We start from the raw sequence: 22,563 nt of genomic DNA on the forward strand, positions 1-22,563 counted from the left end.
TTTTTTTTTCCTAGTTAATTTTTGTTTATTTTCAGATTATTAAAATGGTATATCAAGTTAAGGAAAACAAGCATTTTCGACACCTCCTTCTTTTTGCTTTTAATCAAGGTTCTAAAGCTGCAAAAGCTGCTCGCGACATTTGTGCTGTGTATGGAGAGGGTACCATAGGTGAAAGAACCGCTCGTGATTGGTATGCCAAGTTTAAAGATGGAAATTTTGACCTCAAGGACGCACTTCATTTTGGCCGTTCTGTTGAGTTTGATGAAGAGCAATTAAACCAACTTTTACACGAAAATTCTCGTCAGACGACAAGGAAACTGGCAGAGAAAATGGAATGCTCCCACACTGCTATAGAGAAGCATCTTCACTTGATGGGAAAGGTTCAGAAGTATGGCGCATAGGTTCCGCATACTTTAAGTGACAACAACAAAAATCGAGTCACAATCTCCACTGGTTTTCTTGCTGGTCACCACTCAACTCATGGACACAAGCAAGTATTTCTTTACTGAATCGTTACTGGCGACGGAAAATGGTGCCTGTACATCAATATGAAGCAGCGTAAGGAATGACTTAACTCCGGTAAACAAGCAACACTGTGCGTGAAGCAAGATCTTCATCCACATAAAACGATGGTGTGTGACTGGGAAGGGATTATCCATTACGAATTGCTTGAACGGAACCAAACGGTCAACACTGAACTCTGTGTTCAACTGATGGAACGACTCAACACGGCTATCCAAACGAAAAGACCTTATCGGCAGCATGGAGTTCTTCTGCTGCTCAACAATGCCCACCCTCATATCGCCAATACGACCAAGGAAGCCATTCAAACGCATGGCTGGGAAGTGCTGCCACACTCGCCGTACTCTCTTGATTTGGCACCAACGAATTTCCACCTCTTTCGATCTCTTTCAAATACAATGCACGGAGTTTCATTCAGTACTGATGCAGAATTGAGAGCTGGTTGGATCAGTTTTTCAAGTCGAAATCAGGTGATTTCGACCAACGAGGTATTGAAAATCTTGTTGAACATTGGGAAGAAGTTGTAAACAACAAGGGTGAATACATTATTGATTAATTAGTTATTATTTTTTATTAAACCTTTAAAAAAATTTTAATTTAAATAAGCGGCGGGAACTTAGTTGCCAACCCTATGTATATATGTGTGAGTGTGTGTATATATATATTGTGTGTGTGTGTGTGTTTGTGTGTATGTGTATATATATATATATATCATCATCATCGTTTAACGTCCGTTCTCCATGCTAGCATGGGTTGGACGGTTCGACCGGGGATCTGGGAAGCCAGAAGGCTGCACCAGGCTCCAGTCTTATCTAGCAATGTTTCTACAGCTGGATGCCCTTCCTAATGCCAACCACTCCGTGAGTGTAGTGGGTGCTTTTTATAAAATGTGTAGACATGGCTGTGTGGTAAAAAGCTTGCTTCTCAACCACATGGTTCCAGGTTCAGTTCACTGTATGGCACCTTAGGAAAGTGTCTGCTGCTATAGCCTGGGGGTGACCAAAACCTTCTGAGTGGATTTGTTAGACAGAAACTGAAAGAAGCCCCTAGTGTGTGTGTTTGTGTCTGCCTGCATGCATACCCACACATGTGCATCTTTCTGTCTGGGTTTATCCCTACCACCACTTGGCAACTGATGCCCGTGTGTTTCGTCCCTGTAATCTTGTTCAACAAAAGAAACTGAATGAATATGTATCTGGCTTAAAAAGACAATAAGTGCTGGGGTTCATTAGTTTGACCGAAATTCCTCAAGGTAATGCCCCCCACATGGTCACACTGTAATGATTGAAACAAGATAAAAGGTACCTATTGTATATGTGTATGTACATGGTATCTATGGTTACAAACCTCTTAGATATTACCAATGTATCTTGTCTTCTTTCTTTGACAGCACTCATTATTTGCTTGAAATAGTAGCCTCTGTGTGTGTGTGTGTGTGTGTGTGTGTGTGTGTGTGTGTGTTTGTTTGTATGTGCAAACAAACACAGTGTCAATTAGTTGAAACATGTGAAACCTCACTTGCAAGGTTGTTTTTTTTTTTCATATTTGGGTAAACCAAAGACTTAATGAAGAGTCAACATTATTGCCCTTTAGATTATATAAAATAACCCGCCAATTGTATTTGTACAGTTCACTTTATTCTTTAACCCCTACAATTTACATCCCCCACTCCTTGGACTGATCTGAGAGATTATGAATTCAAAAATGGTTAAGGGTGGGGTGCCAAGATGGTAGAGTACTGTACATCTAAGAAGACTGGATCAGTTTTTCTTTTCTTCCTTTTGGGATTGATAAAGTCCCAGTGAAGTACTAGAAGAAATGGTTGTGGCCAGAAAGTCTTTGATTAGATCTGCTTCATCAGGACTGAGCTACTTAGCGTTAAATAAAAACACTGTACCATGCCAAATGTTGTGACAGGTCAGGGGTGGGGCAGATATTCAACAAATGCAGGTTGCAATCTGGTTTTTTTTTTTTTTGTTTTTGCCATAAGTGCTTCCCATCCACGCTGCCTTTGGGCATATTAATAAACTGGTGCACTGGTGCACCTTCACCTTTGCTACATAGCTGCACAGTAGCACCACCATCTGCATGCTGTGCATTCCTGTTAATTCTGCAATGCCCCTCCCTCCTCTTCCTCTTACTTGTCAATCAATCACTACAGATATCAGCTTACAGCAGCAGCAGTTTGCTTCACTGATTGACTTAGTATATTCCTCTGTTTTCACTGTATCTCCTCTTCTTCTTCCTCTTTCTCTCAGCTACTTGGATGTTTTACTAAGAATGTTGTACTAATGCTTCATTGTATGTATATATGTATGTATACACACACACACACACACACACTTTCACTACTCTGATCATGTTTTACTTACATTTTACTAACAGTCTATCAATGTTGTACTAAGGTTGTTGTTGTTTTTTTTGTCTTTTTGTATGACTGTTTCCTTCCAGTATCTTCATTATTCTACATTCTTTCACTCTCTTCTCTCATTCTAGGATGTATATGTGTATTGCTTTTTCTCTTTTGTTACTTCTCTCTCTCTCTCTCTCTCTCTCTAGTGGTCTATCTCTTTCTCTAAGTACTGATCAGTCAACATGCTAAAAATAATATCCAAATCTCACTCTAACCACACACTACTTAGAGAAAGACTGTTAGATTATTCAGTCGAGATAGACGATGGAAGAAGAAGAACAATAAATAGAGAACATCTTTGATCATGGGTTTGCTGTTTAGTGGCTGACTCAGGGTTAAACTCCTGGTCTCATCAGTTCTATTAGTGTAATAAAACTCAATGTAGATTATGTACAAGAGGGTGCTGAAAAGTTCCTGGCTTTAAGGGTGTCACAAAAGGCTTTGTTAGGGGCCCAACCTTCCAAGTTCTTTTACAGGGCTTGGAAAAGCTGAAGGACCACTGTAATGTGTGAATTTGAGAGGAGAATATGTGGCTGTGTGGTAAGTAGCTTGCTAACCAACTACATGGTTCTGGGTTCAGTCCCACTGCGTGGCATCTTGGGCAAGTGTCTTCTGCTATAGCCCCGGGCCGACCAATGCCTTGTGAGTGGATTTGGTAGACGGAAACTGAAAGAAGCCTGTCGTATATATGTATATATATATATGTGTGTGTGTATGTGTTTGTCCTCCTAGCATTGCTTGACAACCGATGCTGGTGTGTTTACGTCCCCGTCACTTAGCGGTTCGGCGAAAGAGACCGATAGAATAAGTACTGGGCTTACAAAGAATAAGTTCTGGGGTCGATTTGCTCGACTAAAGGCGGTGCTCCAGCATGGCCGCAGTCAAATGACTGAAACAAGTAAAATCGTAATTAACTGATCCTCTTGTATGTTCTTTAACCCCAAACCAGGAACTTTTCAGTACTCTCTCGTAAATGTATTGCTGTGTGCCAATTTTTTTTTTTTAAGGTCTTATGTTAAGCTCTGGTTTCTTGAACCAGGATTTCCTTAGTGCTGCACAGATCACCTTAGACCCAGCTAAGGAGCTTTTATACAGTAACTCAAACTGCTAGAAATCGCTACCAATTCTCTTTGAAATCACACTTCACCCTTTTAGAAGACAGGAAGGCACATTTCTTGAATAGTCCTAGGTACATGTTCTAAAAAAATACAGAGGATCACACCTGAAATAGGTTTGTATCTTGCGTCTGCTCTATCAGGGGTAACCTTTCACTAAACAATATCAACCATTTTCTTAGAAGACCTGAATATGATGGTATAGGGGTGGAGAGTGTCAACGGTTGAAGACTGTAGTGTAATTTAATGTTACCTGATACTTGTAGCATTGGTAGCATTGATTCCTGTTGGAGAGATTATTAGTCTGAAATACCACTATCGGATTGATCTGCTATACATTTCTGACAAGTATCTGTGGGTTATGTAATGTCTTGAGTTAGGAGAGATCAACAGCTATGGCCATTTGGTCCTTATTCTCTTCTCCTCTAAATTCTTTTGAAGTAAGTGGAGATGGTGGTGTGTTGGTCAAATTCCTTACTCAGGATGGTCTTGATTTTTTTTTTTTCAACTTCCTATTCAACAAGACATTCTTTCTAGCTGTGTGTGTGTTCACATATTTCTGTGTGTAGGTGGGATGAGGATAACTGTCAGTTGGCTAAACTTCCTTTTTCAAGTTTGTATTACAGAAAAACTAAGCAGATCTAATTAACATTATTATGTCTTCAGGCATTTGCTCTGAGAGTTCCACACCACATTATAATGTAGGGGTGAGGTTGTCTCACTGACATAACTGCTATCATTGATCCCTTATTCGATTGACTCATTGGTTCTGAACTGGGGTCCATATAAGATTTTGTTGTTAACGTTTATGTGCAATAAATTGGTTATACTTCTACAATTCATAAAATATTTTGACAATTTTTTTTATGCAATTCCTTATATTTAATTATAAAAATACAGTAGGATTTTTTTTTGTGTGTGTGCATCGAATGGCTTTGGGGGTCAAGTAGAGTAAAATAGAGATCAAAGGGGTCCATAAACAAAGAATGGTTGAAAACCACTGGTTTAATTGATGTATTTCTTAAGGACGTCAAAGATATTTGTAAGAAAGAAAGCCCTTTGGTGAGAATGAGAACTGGTTGAAATTGGTCATTGTTTGAGTTCATATTGATATTGATGGTGATTGTGATAGTGATGATGTTTGTTGAGTGTGATGATGTTTTCTAATGTTCATAGAAAACCACAAGTTTGTAAGGTGAGAGCCTTGCAAGAAATAGCAGTCAAAATCACCTTGAACCACACCATATCTTTAAAAAATAGATTATTGGGTAATCTAGTTCTTTAAACATTGAAAAATAAAGTGGGGTAGTTGTGGCTGAAATGTGATCATGGTGTGATTTGAACTCACGATGTAACATGTAACACAAATCTGCCATTTTGTTTCTTGTTCTACCAATTCTGTGTTTCCCACTGTCATAATTAGTAAGAATGAGTTTTTACATATGCACCAAAGTAGTCAATTAAATCAACCCCAGTATCAACTGGTGCTTTAATTTATCAGCTCTGGATCGTTTAAAGGCATGATTTGACTTGAAAACAAGAGTCCTGGAAAAAATACTGCCAGGTATTTTGTCCATCACTCTATCAATTCTGCCAAGACTTCTGACTGGCATTTGGTGACAAGTTTAGTGCATTATATTCCCATTCCCATTGAAGGCGGCGAGCTGGCAGAAACGTTAGCACGCCGGGCGAAATGCGTAGCCGTTACGTTCTGAGTTCAAGTTCCGCCGAGGTCGACTTTGCCTTTCATCTTTCGTGGTCGATAAATTAAGTGCCAGTTACGCACTGGGGTCGATGTAATCGACTTAATCCCTTTGTCTGTCCTTGTTTGTCTCCTCTGTGTTTAGCCACTTGTGGGTAGTAAAGAAATATATATTCACATTCCCAGTACTTAATTGACTCCAAAAAGGATGAAAAAGCAAAATCAGCTTCAGTGAGATTTTAGTTTAAATGTAACGGGGCACAATTACATATTGCAAACTATTTTCTCTCTCTGCCATAATAATAATAATTTTAGCACAAAGTCCAGCAATTTTGAAGGGTAGAGGAAGTCAATTACATAATTACTGGTACTTATTTTATTTACCCAGAAAGCATGAAAAGCAAACAATAATACCTCTCTCTACTTTAGACAAAGGCCTGAAATTTGGGGAGAAAGGACTAATTGACTACATCAAACCCACTGGTGAAGTGATACTTATTTTGACCCCTACAGGAATGGAAGGTGAAGTCAACCATGGTGGAATTTGAACTCAGAGCATACAGCCAGAAGAAATGCTATCATACCTTTTGCCCAGCATGCTAACAATTCTGGCACCTTGCTGGCTTAACGAATAATAATTAAAGGAATCTGTGATAATTTCATGTTCTTACTTCTATGCTGTTGCATAAATTTCTAAATCTCCATCAAATTTTGTTAAAGATTTTTTTTCTCTGTATGTCCTTCCATAGTTTTTTGGCTTGTTAAAAGTGTAACACTTATGCGCACATCATAACAAGCACTATGATAGGACCGATGATGATGGTAATGGCTGTAATTTCAGAAATCTGTATTAAGTAAAGATAGTAGTCCTCCCCACCCACAACAAACTAATATCACTTGTGGAACAGCAGCAGCAGTGGTTTATATTATTCTTTGGCAGCGTGCCACTCCACATCTACCTGAAAACCTTGATTCTCTTCTTTATGTAATAATTCTTACTCATCTTGGGTTATCTCCATTGTAATTTTCAGCTTTAATCTTTTTCCACCTTCATATCCTGCATAAATAATCACCACATACTCTTCCCTCTCTTTCTCTCCTTCCTCCTCCTCCTTTCTCATCTTCGCCGTTTCTCTTAGCCTCTGTTTCTTATATTTATCTTCTTGTATGTACCCCCTCTTCCTCCATTATAATCAGGACTACCCAGAATCCTTAAGCAAGACGCACTATCTCTTGTCTGTATACGCAGTTATAGAACTTCCCATTCTTGGTTCCAATAGGTGTTGGTTCATCCCTGTCTGTGTTTGTTTCTGCACTATCTTTTTCAATGAGGTGAATCTTCGTCACTCATTATCACTGTAAACATCACTGAAGAAGGCTAGGTTTTTGTGTTAGATTATGTTGCATCTCTGGTAGAAACATCAATTGTTCCTTGCAGATTCTTTCATTTACAATTTTTAAAAAAGACAAAACTCCATCTTGTCTTTCTTTCTACCAGAATATGTCAAAGACAATGAAGATGGGTCAGCCATCCATGCCAATTCTATTTGAAATTTCTTGAAATGTTGTTCCATTCTATTCACTTTCTCCCTTCCTTCAGTGAAATTTTATTTTACGTCTAAATGTTGGCAAAATTGTTAGCGAGGAAGCACAAACATACCTTGTGATCCTTGTTCTACCTGTGTTTTGGGTTTAACCCTTTTGTATTTAAACCGGCCATACCCGGCCAAAATAGCTAATCTGTTTTATGTTCAAACTGACCAGATCCAGGCTCTCACACCTACCCTACAATGTCATTTTACATTAAGTAATTACACCATCAAGATCTTGAAGATATGAGATAATGCATGATTAATTCAAATCAATGGGAATCAATAAGCATTATGTTTGATAGAATAATCTGAACACTAAAGGGTTAAACTATACCAAGGGCAGATTGATGAAATAAGGAGCCAGTTAAGGGGAGGAGACTGGCTGTATTTTTAAAGTAGGAAATGAGATACTATGTATCGGTTCTGGTTCTTTGTATTTTGATTAAATGTGAGCTAGATTAATCCCCACTCTCCCTCACTGGGCTTTGGTTGTGTTTAGCCTGTTGTGATTTAACCCTTTAGTGTTCAGATTATTCTATCAAACATAATGCTTATTGATTCCCATTGATTTGAATTAATCATGCATTATCTCAAATCTTCAAGATCTTGATGGTGTAATTACTTAATGTAGAATAACATTGTAGGGTAGGTGTGAGAGCCTGGATCTGGTCAGTTTGAACATGAAACAGATTAACTATTTTGGCCGGATATGACCGGTTTAAATACTAACGGGTTAATCCACTCTGTTGCAAGGACTTGTGTGAAGGTCACCAGTTTAAGAAGAATTTTGTCCCAAAGCCCATGTGTAGGGATTTGACCTTCCCTCTCACTATCTAAAAAAAAAAAAATTTCTTGAATAGTTAAGTATATTGGGCATGATGAGCTAATAACTAAGTCAACAAACATGGTGTTGATAACATCGTTTGTTGACTGCTTAGGTTGCATATTGACATATATAACCTACAAATGAATAGGATCAAGTTTCACTCACTTGGGTTCGGTGCTTCCATAAAAATTATCTGTCTTTTATTTGGTTTGTATTATTTTGAATTTGGTCAGTTGTTGCTTGGGGCCCACTGAAAGTAAAAATTTGGTAGAAAGCAGGCTATTGTTTCAAAGTGATCTAACTGTTGCCGTGTTTCATAGGCAAGAGTTAAGTTTGGCGGGTTGGTGATTAACAACCACTGCAGGCAGTGAAACCACCTTTTTTTTTGTATCTCTATGGTAACAGAAATAATGCACACCTGGATAAGAGCAGTGAGAATTGGAAATAAAAAGAGAAACACAGCCATTTGTGTGTGTCAAGGAAGTAGATAGTAGAAAATGTGTGTGTACATATGTATATTTGTATGCATAGGTGTATGTATTTGTATAAATATATGTGTGCAGGTGGCACGTAAAAAGCACCCACTACACTCATGGAGTGGTTGGCGTTAGGAAGGGCATCCAGCCGTAGAAACATTGCCAGATCAGACTGAGCCTGGTGCAGCCTTCTGGCTTCCCAGACCCCAGTTGCACCGTCCAACCCATGCCAGCATGGAAAGCGGACGCTAAACGATGATGATGATGATGATGTATGTAAAATGTATATATGTACATGTTTGAATATATATATATTTATTTGTGTGGGTGTGTGGTAAGAAGTGTGGTAACAAGCTTCTCAACCACATGGTTAGAGAAAAATATAATCCAGATAGGAAGACAGTTAATCACATCTTTAATGACCAGTTACAATTGTTTATGTACTAACTTTATTTCCAATGCCAATTCATGAAAAAATTCCATGTGAAAAGTCATATAATATTTATGGTAAAAAGCAGCAGTGTTGGTGCCACATAAAAAAGCATCCAGTACACTCTAAAGTGGTTGGCATTAGGAAGGGCATCCAGCTGTAGAAACCAAGCCTGGTGCTGCTCCCTGGCTTGCCAGTCCCTGCCAAATTCTTCAGTTCTTGCCAGCATGGAAGACACATGCTAAATCATTATCATCATCATCGTTTAACGTCCGTTCTCCATGCTAGCATGGGTTGGACGGTTCAACCGGGGATCTAGGAAGCCAGAAGGCTGTACCAGGCTCCATGATGATGATATATAATATTTATGTATGTGTCTTTGTGTTTGTCTCCCACCACTGCTTGACAACTGGTGTTTGTGTGTTTACATCTCTGTAACTTAGCAGTTTGGCAAAAGAGATCAATAGAATAAGTACAAGGCTTTAAAAAAATAAGTACTGGGGTTGATTTATTTGGGTAAAATTTTTCAAGCTGTAGTCTAATGACTGAAACAAGTAAAGCGTGTTTGTATACTCTCTCTCTTTTCCCTTTGCTCTTTTACTTGTTTCAGTCATTTGACTGCGGCCATGCTGGAGTACCGCCTTTAATCGAGCAACTCGACCCCGGGACTTATTCTTTTGTAAGCCCAGTACTTATTCTATCGGTCTCTTTTGCCGAACCGCTAAGTAACGGGGACATAAACACACCAGCATCGGTTATCAAGCAATGCTAGGGGGACAAACGCAGACACACACACACACACACATATATACATATATACGACGGGCTTCTTTCAGTTTCCGTCTACCAAATCCACTCACAAGGCTTTGGTCGGCCCGAGGCTATAATAGAAGACACTTGCCCAAGACGCCACGCAGTGGACTGAACCCGGAACCATGTGGTTAGTAAGCAAGCTACTTACCACACAGCCACTCCTGTCTTTATTTGTCTTTATTATTTTTTTTCTACTTGTTTTAGTCATTAGACTGCAGCCACATTGGGACACTACTATGAGTTTAGTTGACAATTCCAGGTAGTTATTCTGTTAGTCTTCTTTGCCAGATCACTCAGTTATGGGGGTGTAAACAAACCAACACCAATTGTCAAGTGGTTCTGGGGGACAAGCACACACATAGGTATATATACACATACATGACAGACTTCTTTCAGTTTCCATTTACCAAATTCACTCACAAGGCTTTGGTTTGGCCAGAGCTATAGTAGAAAACACTTGCCCCCGGTGCTACACAGTGAAATTGAACCTGGAACCATGCGGTTGAAAAGTAAGCTTACCACACATGTATATACCTATGTGTGTGTGTGTGTGTGTATGTATGTATATATATATACACAAACTGTAAAAATGAAGATAAATTTTATCTTCATTTTAACTGTATTTATATTTTGTTACACACACACACACGCAGAGGAGGTGAGTGGGTAGTTTCCTGTAATTGAGTAATTCCTGATATCAGTCGATAACATTTTATCTGTGTATATGGGTGTTTAGTGATGAAGTGGGGTGGCATCTAAATCTGTTTGCGGTCTGTAGGTGTGTAGGGGTGGGCTATCTAGATATGTTAGAGGCGCAAAGGTGTAAAGGAGTGGATTTGGTTGCGTAAGGGTGGAGTGGGTAGCTGGATGTAACTTTGCACACTACACGTGTACATGCACACGTGCATGCACAGTTTTAATTTGATGTTAGCAAATTAGAATCAGTTACATTCCCCTCCTCCTGTGCCACCCCCACATCTTTGCCTTTTCTCTTTTTCTTGTTTCAGTCATTTGACTGCGGCCATGCTGAAGCACCGCCTTTAATCGAGCAACTCGACCCCGGGACTTATTCTTTAGTAAGCCCAGTACTTATTCTATCGGTCTCTTTTCACGAACCGCTAAGTTACAGGGACATAAACACACCAGCATCGGTTGTCAAGCGATTTTGCAAGGGACAAACACAGACACACAAACACACACACACGCATATATATATATACATGTACATATATACGATGGGCTTCTTTCAGTTTCCGTCTACCAAATCCACTCACAAGGCTTTGGTCGGCCCGAGGCTGTAGTAGAAGACACTTGCCCAAGGTGCCATGCAGTGGGACTGAACCCGGAACCATGTGGTTGGTAAACAAGCTACTTACCACACAGCCACTCCTACTTGAATATTATGTTTATGCAAAGTTTATGTGGTTGTTATGTGGTGCCTCCCCACTCCATCTTGGTGATGGAAGTGGCGTGCAATGGCTGTTTTGTGGTGTTCTAGTGGGAGAATGTGAGTAGACAAAGATGAGAATGGTGGCACTGTAACAGATGATGTGAATGACAAGTTACTGCTGAGAGAATGAGACAGATGGTCACATGTGTTTTAATCGAAGTACTTGAATCTGTGGTTTAACCCTTTAGCATTTAAACCAGCCATATCCGGCCAAAAGTATTCTGCCTGTTTTATATTCAAACTGGCTAGATCTGGTCTCTCACACCAATCCTACAATATCATCTTAAAAATTAACAGCTACCTCATCAAAATCTCAAAGCTACAAGATAATACATGATTAGTTCAAAACAAAGTGGATGGAAAAGCATTAATTTTGGTAGAATAATGCGAACACTAAAGGGTTAAAGAGGTAGAAATTTGAGGTAAACTTTACATGTGTTCTTGTAAACCCATGCAGACGTGGAAAATTAGAAGTAAAACAAACGAATACATGTGTGTGTATACATATATTTTCTAATAAGCCCACTGGTTATTTGTGACACTAGTATCTGATTAGGAACTGGATTGTATATGTATATCACTGCAGAGAAATCTCTGCTATCTCAGCTTTTGAACATCTACCACTGATGAGGCCAGGGAAGGCTGAAATTACATGATCTGGTCGTCTCAATGGTGATGGCAGAGGAATATCTCCCACTGGCAGTATAAACATGAGTGCTTTAATGCACCATGAGTCCATGTGAGGATGTTCTTTCATGGTAACTATCACAATATTCTGTGTTCTACCACAACATCCAATTTTGAGTGGGGATAGATATTACCATTTGGTATTAATGCTGCTTCCACTGAGAGCTCATCTCTGTATCATCATCATCATCATTGTTTAACGTCCGTTTTCCATGCTAGCATGGGTTGGACGGTTCGGCCGGGGTCTGGGAAGCCAGGAGGCTGCACCAGGCTCATACTCAGAACTAGGTGAACCAGGCTGATGAGAGCAAAGTTACTTAGTCTTTGATATAGTACAATACCAGTGATGATCACAAACCATTAACTTCTTGACCAGTTGACCAATGCCCTGTCAATGGAAACGGGCACTAACATGGTTTTGTAAAACAAGATCACAGTCAAAATAATTTTAAAAACTGCCAAAACTAATTTGAGTTCTCCAACTTCTATATCTTGTCTCTAATTAAATTTGGCATCTTTAATTACTTGTTGTATAGCCCCTGGACAACACTGATCTTGCTACTCTTTCATGCAAGTAGTCACCTGAGCAACTAGGTATGATCTACAAGTCTTTTGTTTTCGGTTAGAACATCTATATCTATGTCAAATTTCTTTATTGTTAGCATTGTTTCCATCCAACATCTTCAACCATTTTTAAGATGGTAGGGAGGTAGAATTTGATGGTTATGTAGAATCTGGTTGCTAATTACACAAAAGTCTCTTTTCCTCTGATAAAAGGCGATGGCAGATATGGTGTCAGCTTTAACCCTTTACCATTTAAACCAGCCATTATCTGGCTCAAATGCTCTACCTCTTTTATGTTCAAACTGGCCAGATTCAGCCTCTCCCACCTACCCTACAGTGTCATTCTAAAAATAAATAACATCTTCAAAGTCTTGAAGCTACAAGATAATACATGATTAATTTTTTTAAATGTGGACAAATAAGCATTACATTTGAGAAAATAATGTCAATGCTAAAGGTTTAAATCTCCTGAGGCAACAACAACATGTAGTTTTGAAATGTGACTGATCAAGAAGACAGTGCTGCAGTAGTATGTTTATTTTGACTGGTTCCAGTTTTTGAACTGTGGCCTTGCTGGAGCATCTCTTGTGATGTACATGGTTGCTTTGACCACAGAATTTGTTTTATTGATTTACGAAGGATGACAGGCAATCTGGTGGAATTTGACAACAGAAAGAAATGATTTGCATAACCAAACACCACAAGGTATTTGGTTAAATAAAAGGCGGCGAGCTGGCAGAAACGTTAGCACACCGGGCGAAATGCTTTGCGGTATTTCATCTGCCACTACGTTCTGAGTTCAAATTCCGCTGAGGTCGACTTTGCCTTTCATCCTTTCGGGGTCGATAAATTAAGTACCAGTTACGCACTGGGGTCGATATAATCGACTTAATCCCTTTGTCTGTCCTTGTTTGTCCTCTCTCTGTTTAGCCTCTTGTGGGTAGTAAAGAAATAGGTATTTGGTTAAATAGATCTGCTTTCTCCCCCGCACAACCCCTCTAAATATTCGCTAGTCTCTCCTACTTGTCGGCTAATACTTATTGACCTTGAAAAGATGAATGACAAAAATCAGTAGTGTGAATTACCAAAGTTGTTGGATGCTCTACTGAATCTTCCATCATCCACTTGTTCTGCCTTCTGTTATTAACGTTTAGGTAAATTAAAAACCAGTTCAGTTCACTGGTCTTTGTTTTTCTAAATTGATGTGTTCAAGTCACCCCCCCCCCCCACACCTACACCCCCCACTTTCCCTTTAGCTTGCGTTGTGCACCATATGAAGGCTGCACTGTTCACTGCTGCACATTACGCTCACCCCCCCACCCCACCCTCTGTTTTTGACATCTGATATCCAGCTTACTCTGCCTGATGATGGTATAACTGTATGTATTTGAGCTGCTCTAAGCCAACCCATATGTTGCCTCAACTGTAAAATGATGCCAACGTGTATTAATCCGAGCTCTGATAACTTCTTCCTCTCCTCCACCTCATCATCGTTCCCACCCCGGGGACATTTTCTTCATAATTTCACATTAATCAAAGAACTTGGCTTGTACTTTTTACTTCTTTCCTTTTCTTTCATTCCATTTCTTTCGGTTGTCTTCCTCCTTATTCTTTTTCTCTCCCTTTCATTCCTTCTTACCTATTTCTCCTACTCTCCTCTACCCTCTCATTCTCTCTCTCCTTCACTTATTTATTTCTTTAATCTTTCTCATACCTTTTCTTTTTCTGTCTATCTCATCTTTACTCTCTTACTTTTACTTTCTCACCTTTACTTTCTCTTTCTTTCTCATCTCTATAAACTCAAGCACTAAACGTTTGACAAGTGCATGCACTTCTGTTTTCCTACTGAGGGCTTGATGACTACTTGCAGTATAATTAGGATTGATAACCATTTAATAATTTTATTATTATAATCAGGCGCAGGAGTGGCTGTGTGGTAAGTAGCTTGTTTACCAACCACATGGTTCTGGGTTCAGTCCCACTGCGTGGCACCTTGGGCAAGTGTCTTCTACTATAGCCTCGGGCCGACCAAAGCCTTGTGAGTGGATTTGGTAGACGGAAACTGAAAGAAGCCCGTCGTATATATGTATATATATATATATATATATATATATGCGTGTGTGTGTTTGTGTTTGTCCCCCTAGCATTGCTTGACAACCGATGCTGGTGTGTTTATGTCCCCCGTCACTTAGCGGTTTGGCAAAAGAGACCGATAGAATAAGTACTGGGCTTACAAAAAGAATAAGTCCCGGGGTCGAGTTGCTCGACGAAAGGCGGTCGATGTATTTGATTTACCCCCTCACCTGAAATTGCCAGCCTTGTGCCAAAATTTGAAATCATTTATTATAATCAGTGTTGTAATATTGCTCTTGTTATTAATACTTTGCAGTATTTCTTCCGGCTGTTTGTTTTGAGTTCAAATCCCACTAAGGCTAACTTTGCCTTTCATTCCTCCAGGGTTAATAAAATATAGTATCAGTCTAATAAACAACTAAATCCCTCTCTCAATACCTTTTGGTAGTTAGCTAAAGCATTTGTTCCGGAGTTCCAATCATACTAGTCAACTTTGCCTTTCATTTTTTTAGGAGCTGATAAAGTACCAGTTTTATACTGGGGTTCATTGTAATTGATTCTTCTTTCTTTGGCCTTGCAAACTCTAAGAAAGTATTACCTTGAGCATCTCTCTCTCCTGTGTATATGTGTGTACCAATGTTGTATTGGTCTCTTTATATTTTGCAACTTGACAGTCTGGCTGATGGAGATTGATAAACTAAATACCAAACTGGAATAAATACTAGACACTATGCTTGACTTGAACTTTTGAAGGTGGTGCCATAAGCAAGGCTGCTGTCCAAAGACTGAGACCAGTAAAAGACTAAATAATTAACTAATCTTAGCTTTTTAATTATAATAATGAGTGTTTCTAATTTTGGTACAAAGTCACAAATTTTGAGAAGGTGGAGGTAATTGATTATTGTTATTTTTGTTATTCTTGTTGCTGTTGTTGTGAGGACGCACGACCTAGTGGTTAGGGTATTGCACTCCTGATTGCGAGATCATGGTTTCAATTCCTAGACCAACTGGTTGGTGTGTTGTGTTCTTTGTTCTTGAGTAAAGCACTTCATCTCACATTGCCCTGTGAAAACTTCACCATCTGACATGTGGTACACCTGTTCAGGCAATATTGATTTGATGGAGGGAGTGAGCTAATGTACAGCATATACATTTGATCACTTTAAACAAATCATTGGTGCAGGTTGTTTCTTCTCGAGCCATGCCTGGCTCATAAGGGCTGGTTTCCTTCCTGGTCCATTGCAGGTGAGCTGCAAGATGCAGGAAGAAAGAGTGAGAGAAAGTTGTGGCGAGAGAGTCAGCAGAAGTTCGCCATTACCTTCTGCCGGAGCCGTGTGGAGCTTAGGTGTTTTGCTCATAAACATACACACCGCCCGGTCTGAGATTCGAACCCGCGAGTCCGCTGCTCTAACTCCTAGGCCACGTGCCTCCACAAATAAATGCACCCTTTTAGAGCATAGCCAGGCTCATGGGCCTGGTTTCCCAGTTTCAATGGTGTATGTGTTCCCCAGCTGGACGGGACACACGTCCATCGCAGCGTTACTCATTTTTGCCAGCTGAGTGGACTGGAGCGGACTGGAGCAACGTGAAACGAAGTGTTTTGCTCAAGAACACAACGCGTCGCCTGGTCCAGGAATCGAAACCACAATCTTACGATTATGATGCTGACACCCTAACCATTAAGCCATGCGCCTCCACTTTGCAGGTTGTTTGGTAAAAGCTGAATGCTCATACATCATCTTCAGTGGGAGAGTCCATCATTATTATTATCATTATTATTGTTATTATTAAGGCAAGCTGGTAGAATTGTTAGTATGCCGGGCAAAATGCTTAGCAGTATTTCACCCAACTTTATGTTCCGAGTTAAAATTTCACCAAGGTTGATTTTGCTTTTTGTCCTTTCAGGGTTGATAAAATAAGCACCAGTTGAATACTGGGATCAATATAATCAACTTACTCCTTCCTCGAAATTACTGGCCTTGTGCCAAAAATTGAAATCGTTATTATTACTCCTATTTTTGTTGTTATTTATTATTATTATTATTATTAGAGTGTAGCGGGTGCACCAACCACTCCGAGAGTGCACCCACTACACTCTCGGAGTGGTTGGCATTAGGAAGGGTATCCAGCTGTAGAAACTGCCAGATCAAGACTGGAGCCTGGTGCAGCCATCTGGTTGCCAGCCCTCAGTCAAAACCGTCCAACCCATCCTAGCATGGAAAACGGACGTTAAATGATTATTATTATTATTGTTATTATTATTATTATTATTATTATTATTAGAGTGTAGCGGGTGCACCAACCACTCCGAGAGTGCACCCACTACACTCTCGGAGTGGTTGGCATTAGGAAGGGTATCCAGCTGTAGAAACTGCCAGATCAAGACTGGAGCCTGGTGCAGCCATCTGGTTGCCAGCCCTCAGTCAAAACCGTCCAACCCATCCTAGCATGGAAAACGGACGTTAAATGATTATTATTATTATTGTTATTATTATTATTATTATTATTATTATTATTATTGTTATTAGCACCACCACCTGTGGTAGCGGTATTTATTTTGAAGATACAAGGTGGGGGATGTAGATGAAAACCTCTCTCTTCCCTCTCTCTAATAAATAGAAGGTGCCATCAAAATAGATGTCCTCTTTTACTGTTTTGCGAGGAATATATTCCTGGAAGTGAAATTATCTTCCTGTACCAAAATAATTCTTTTGCAGCATAAATATAGAACTGTAAAAAACAGAGGGGGTAATTAGGAACATATATGTGTATGGGAGTGTGTATATATATATATATATATATATCTATATCTGTATATATACATATACCTATCTACATAGATGTACAGTCAAGTACATGCGTATATACATGCATACATACATATGAATATCACACACATGCATGCATTTATAGTTGCCTTCATTCTCTCACTTCTGCATTATTAATAGGCCTTTCAGCCTTGCTTTCTTCCACTTTCACTCTCCCACGCTTTTTCTTATTCTCTCACTCCCCCCCCATCCAAATGCATCACCTCCACCAAGTGGTCTATTAACACCTCTACTTTGGTCCTTTAAAGGAAAGGCAGCTAACTACTACCATTCTCTGTCGTTCCTTTTATTTCAAGAGCTATGCTGCCACTGCTGCCTCCCACACCGAATATTCCTGGATCTTCTTTGACATTCGCAGATTCTATTGACACACTAATATATCCTTGTGCTCCTCTGTGGAAAATTCTTCACCTTTTATTATTACTATTATTATTGTTGTTGTTGTTGCTATTCCCACATTAGTCTCTCTCTCTCTTGAACTTCTTTTAGACAGTTATATCTATCTATCTATCTATATTTATTTATTTATTTATTTATCAATTCATCAATCAGTCTGCTGTTTCTGTGCTGGTTGACCACACCTTTAATCAAAGCTGTTTCAATTGTAATTAACCATTTTTTTTTTTTTGAGACATGTTCTATCTCAGACTATGTTTTCAAATGTGTCTTTTTTCAATGACTATAAGGTATGATTTGATGGGTATTTAGTGGGTCAGCCTTCAGAAATAGCATGCAGTCACTACCAGTCTTTCAAAAAAAAAAACCCCAAAACCCAAAGAAGCTTACATTAGATAATACAGTCCTAGATGGTTCTAAAAAGATGAGATTGGTATAATTGGAATGTTTTTGATCAAATCTTGCTCAGGATTCAAATGGAATCAAATAACAACCACCCTTGTAATGACATTAAGTAAAACCTGGATAGGTGTAGAATTATTTTGGAATGATAGGAGAGAGAGAGAGGACAGAGCGTGTGTACCTTTGTAGCTCACCACACACTGGGGTGTGGTGTGTGTGTGTGTGTGTGTGTGTGTATGTATATGTCACAGTAGATTTTTAGATTTATTAGGGTTAGGTACACTATGAAACATTGCTTACATCTCTTGGAAGATTGCATGTAGCAAGTACTTTTCCTGTTTGTTTAACCAAATGTATGGATATATATGTGTGTGTGTGTGTGTATATATATACATATATTTACATAATTCTTCATAATTGTTTGAGTGTGCCACATGGAAGTGTTGATACTTGTCTCTGTTTTGGATGGCACTCTTGAACAATTGTGAAGATCTCTTCACATGAAACCATTGGTAACCTTATTAACCCACAAATAAAGAATATTTATCCACCAAAGTGGTTTTGAGCACTTATTCTCACTGTTTGATGTTAGTGTGTGTTTGTGTGAATGCATATGTGTAAACAAGTAAGACATATATGCATTGATGTGTGTTGATATTTATTAAATTAGATAACTGGTTCTGTTTACTTTAAAATTGCTGTGATTTTGAATACTGAGCTAAAAATTGTGGTTTTACTTCTTTAGAAGCAGAAATATATGTTAATACATACTGTACGCACACAACATAATTTTTCTATTTACTTTCAGATATTGAGTATGGATGAAGAAAAAATGTGGTACAAGGCTGAACAATATGGCTCAGAGGGTTATGTTCCATACAACTATATACAGTTGAAACCACACCCGTAAGTAACAACTTCACAATAGTAATCGTACACTGCACTTGTAATTAAATCTGCAGCAATTTGACATCAAAACATTGCGCGGTATTCTCATTTAGGTTATATTGTCTTAATTAGTGTTGGATTTAATAAGTTGTAATGTATTTTACCATGGTTATACCTGTATGTATAACTGTTGCCTGTTCTGTTGCCATTGCTTGACTTGTTAGAAATAGCTGCTAAATCTGCTTACATTACAGCTTTAAAAAATAAAAAAAGATTGACCCTTTGGCTGATGTAGTTCTAAATATTACTGAAAAAAAAGAGAGTTGGTCGTGACTGGAACATCTTTGGTCTTAAGTCAGAGCTGGCCTGTGGCTAAACAGTTATACCATAACCTGCAGAAACCAGTGAGGGAATCTTTATATGGTTGCTCAACTTGCTAGAGATAGCAGCCAAATCTCTCAAACAACAACCTGTTGTTTGTAAAAAGGACTCATCAGATAAAATAATCTGAGATAGTGTGTGTGTCTAAAAAAAAAAAAAAAGAGGGTTGTCACAGATAAAATAGCTTTAATCATCAATCTTCTGGTTTAGAGTTGACTTGGGATTAAACAACAATTTGATCTTCAAGCCAGGGCTTCAGTGTCTGTGTGGAACCAGGGATTTGGTATTGATTAAAACAACATCTCTGTGCCTCTTGCTGGATCACTTAAGATTCTGACCTTTGTTGTTTAACCTCACCATTCAATCCTGATAAAGTACACAATATGACCAAAGACGTTCCAGCTGTAACTATCTCCTCATATTAAGGGACTGAACAGGTTTTTTTTATCTCTTTAACATGATAGTATGATTTGATGGCAATTTCACTGCTATTTCTACCAGGTCAAGGTACTGTGTTGATACTTAGCATTGGCTGGTTCACTGTGACCATTGTCGTTTTGTGGAGGCACATGGCCTAGTGGTCAGAGCAGCGGGCTCGCGGTCGAGGGATCGTGAGTTTGAATCTCAGACCGGGCGATGTGTGTGTTTATGAGCGAAACACCTAAGCTCCTCGCAGCTCCGGCAGAAGGTAATGGCGAACTTCTGCTGACTCTTTCGCCACAACTTTCTCTCACTCATTCCTCCTGCATCTTGTAGCTAGCTCACCTGCGACGGACCGGCGTCCCGTCCAGGTGGGGAACCTATACGCCAAGGAAACCGGGAAACCGGCCCTATGAGCCAGGTGTGGCTTGAGAAGGAACAAATAACCATTGTCATTTTAGGTTTGTTCACTCAGGACCAACCTGTGGCTATACACTTACAACAACTGTAACAAACATTGTCAATGAATTAACTTCCCTGTCCCTCATCTCACTAAAGCAAGGCAGGGGACATAAAGAAAAGGGACTTTCTTTTTTCTGGTCATTTACATATGATGATATCTCTCACAATCTTTGTAGTTCAGGTCATGACAGCATCTGACCAAACAGAACTACAGGCATGGAAATGAAAAACCAAACAACCTGGTCTTTAAACAGTAACACCATAACTAAATGTCAATAGTTGCATTGACTGTAAGTTTTACACAAGGATATCTGTTTCTCATATTATAGAACACTTGAAACCGCCATACCTCTTGCAGCCACACACTCCAACACTGATTGCCTACAGTGACTTTGCCCATAAATCTACAGTAACAGTTTCAGCTGTTTTTCCCTTTCCTTTTTCTAATAAATTATCTTTTTTTTTTTTATATTTTGCATTTGATTCTTTATATCAAACTGTTTTGTTGGACTCCACCTTCAGATGTGTTGTATCATAACCTATCAGATATTCTTGAACGAGGATCCCTTGATGTTGTCTTGATTCAGCAAGCAGGTTTATGATTGGAAGTAATCAAACCAAACCCATCCATGGCCATTCTGTCCTATTTTTTAGTATTATGTATCTAGTGCTACATCAGCCTGTTTATATTTGACTATTGTTTTTAGCAAGTTGAGACGCTACCATAGATTTTCTTTTATTGGCTGGTATAATATCTAAAATAGCTGCAGATGTAGCTGCAAGATTAAACTGACATTGCAGTTCTGTGATTTTAAGATCAGTCTTTGTGTGAGATCTTAGGCAGGTGTTTTTTTAATATGTTGACTAATGTCTGAGGGAAACTTAGTAAATGGAAACTATTTGGAAGCCCATTGTGTGTGGTGTATGTGTATGTGTGTATATATATATATATATATATATATGCACAGCCATGGTTGTGTGGCTAAGAAGCTTGCTTCTCGACCATGTGGTAGTGAGTTCAGTCCCATTATATGGCACCTTGTGCAAATGTTTTGTGTATCCCCGGGCCTTGAGAGTAGGTATGGTAGATGGAAACTGAAAGAAACTAATTGTATGTATGTGTATATATATATATTATATATATATATATATATATATATCTCACATGATCATGTGACCGACCAGACCATCAGATGTTGCTACACATCGCTGGTCACAATGCGTTCACATTGTTTTAGCCTTCGAATGACGCCACCCCGCTGGCTAAGCGAGCAGGCCAACAGAAAAAAGAGTGAGAGAAAGAGTGGTGAAAGAGTACAGCAGGGATCACCACCATCCCCTGCCGGAGCCTCATGGAGCTTTTAGGTGTTTTTGCTCAATAAACACTCACAACGCTCGTTCTGGGAATTGAAACCGCGATCCTACGACTGCGAGTCCGCTGCCTTAACCACTGGGCCTTTGCGCCTCCACTTATATATATATATGTGTTTGTCCCCCACCACTACTTTACAACTGGTGGTGGTTTGTTTACATCCCTGCAACTTGGCAGTTTGGCAGAAGAGACTAATAGAATAAGTATCAAGCTTAAAATTAAGTACTGGGGTCAGTTTGATTAAACCTTTTAAGGGCATATCTTGACATGACCTTGAAATAAAAGATAAGATAAACAAATAAAAAATATGAGAGAGAGAGATCTTTGTGTTTATCTCTGCATATTTCACGTTGACATAGGAACTAAACAACATAAAGCACTTCTTTTTTTTTTTTTTTATTGGTTGTTGAGAGAATATTTAATTGTTAAACTTAGCAATCCATTCTCTCATCATATGAATAATCTGATTAGGTGACAGTTTTATTAAAAGTTAAACAATTCTGTGTTTTTAATTTTTTTTAGTTAAAAATTTGAGGGAGTTTTTAGTTGTGTCAGGAGAGAGTTTTAAAACTGTTTAACTCCCCATGGCAGCTTCAATCAAACAGACCTATGTATGATTGGAGGCAGTCCACTCATGCCTGTCCCATCTTTTTCCTAAGCTCAGTGCCTCAAGGCTTATATTATTCAGTGTGACTATCTTTTATAAGAAAGTAAGATTTGGCTGCTATTTCCAACAAGTAAAAGGACTTCA

General features: G+C 39.0%; 1 protein-coding gene across 1 annotated transcript in view; it reads left to right on the forward strand.

The window, feature by feature from the left end:
- LOC115222877 (growth factor receptor-bound protein 2) overlaps positions 1 to 22,563 on the forward strand; it is a 108,538-nt gene that overhangs the window by 72,231 nt on the left and 13,744 nt on the right. The window contains exon 3 of the mRNA XM_036511918.1: positions 19,098 to 19,195. Within this exon, the coding sequence (XP_036367811.1) occupies positions 19,098 to 19,195 (98 nt within the window). The remainder of the gene's footprint in view (positions 1 to 19,097; positions 19,196 to 22,563) is intronic.

The sequence above is a fragment of the Octopus sinensis genome, linkage group LG21, assembly GCF_006345805.1.
Source record: "Octopus sinensis linkage group LG21, ASM634580v1, whole genome shotgun sequence".
NCBI lineage: Eukaryota > Metazoa > Mollusca > Cephalopoda > Octopoda > Octopodidae > Octopus > Octopus sinensis.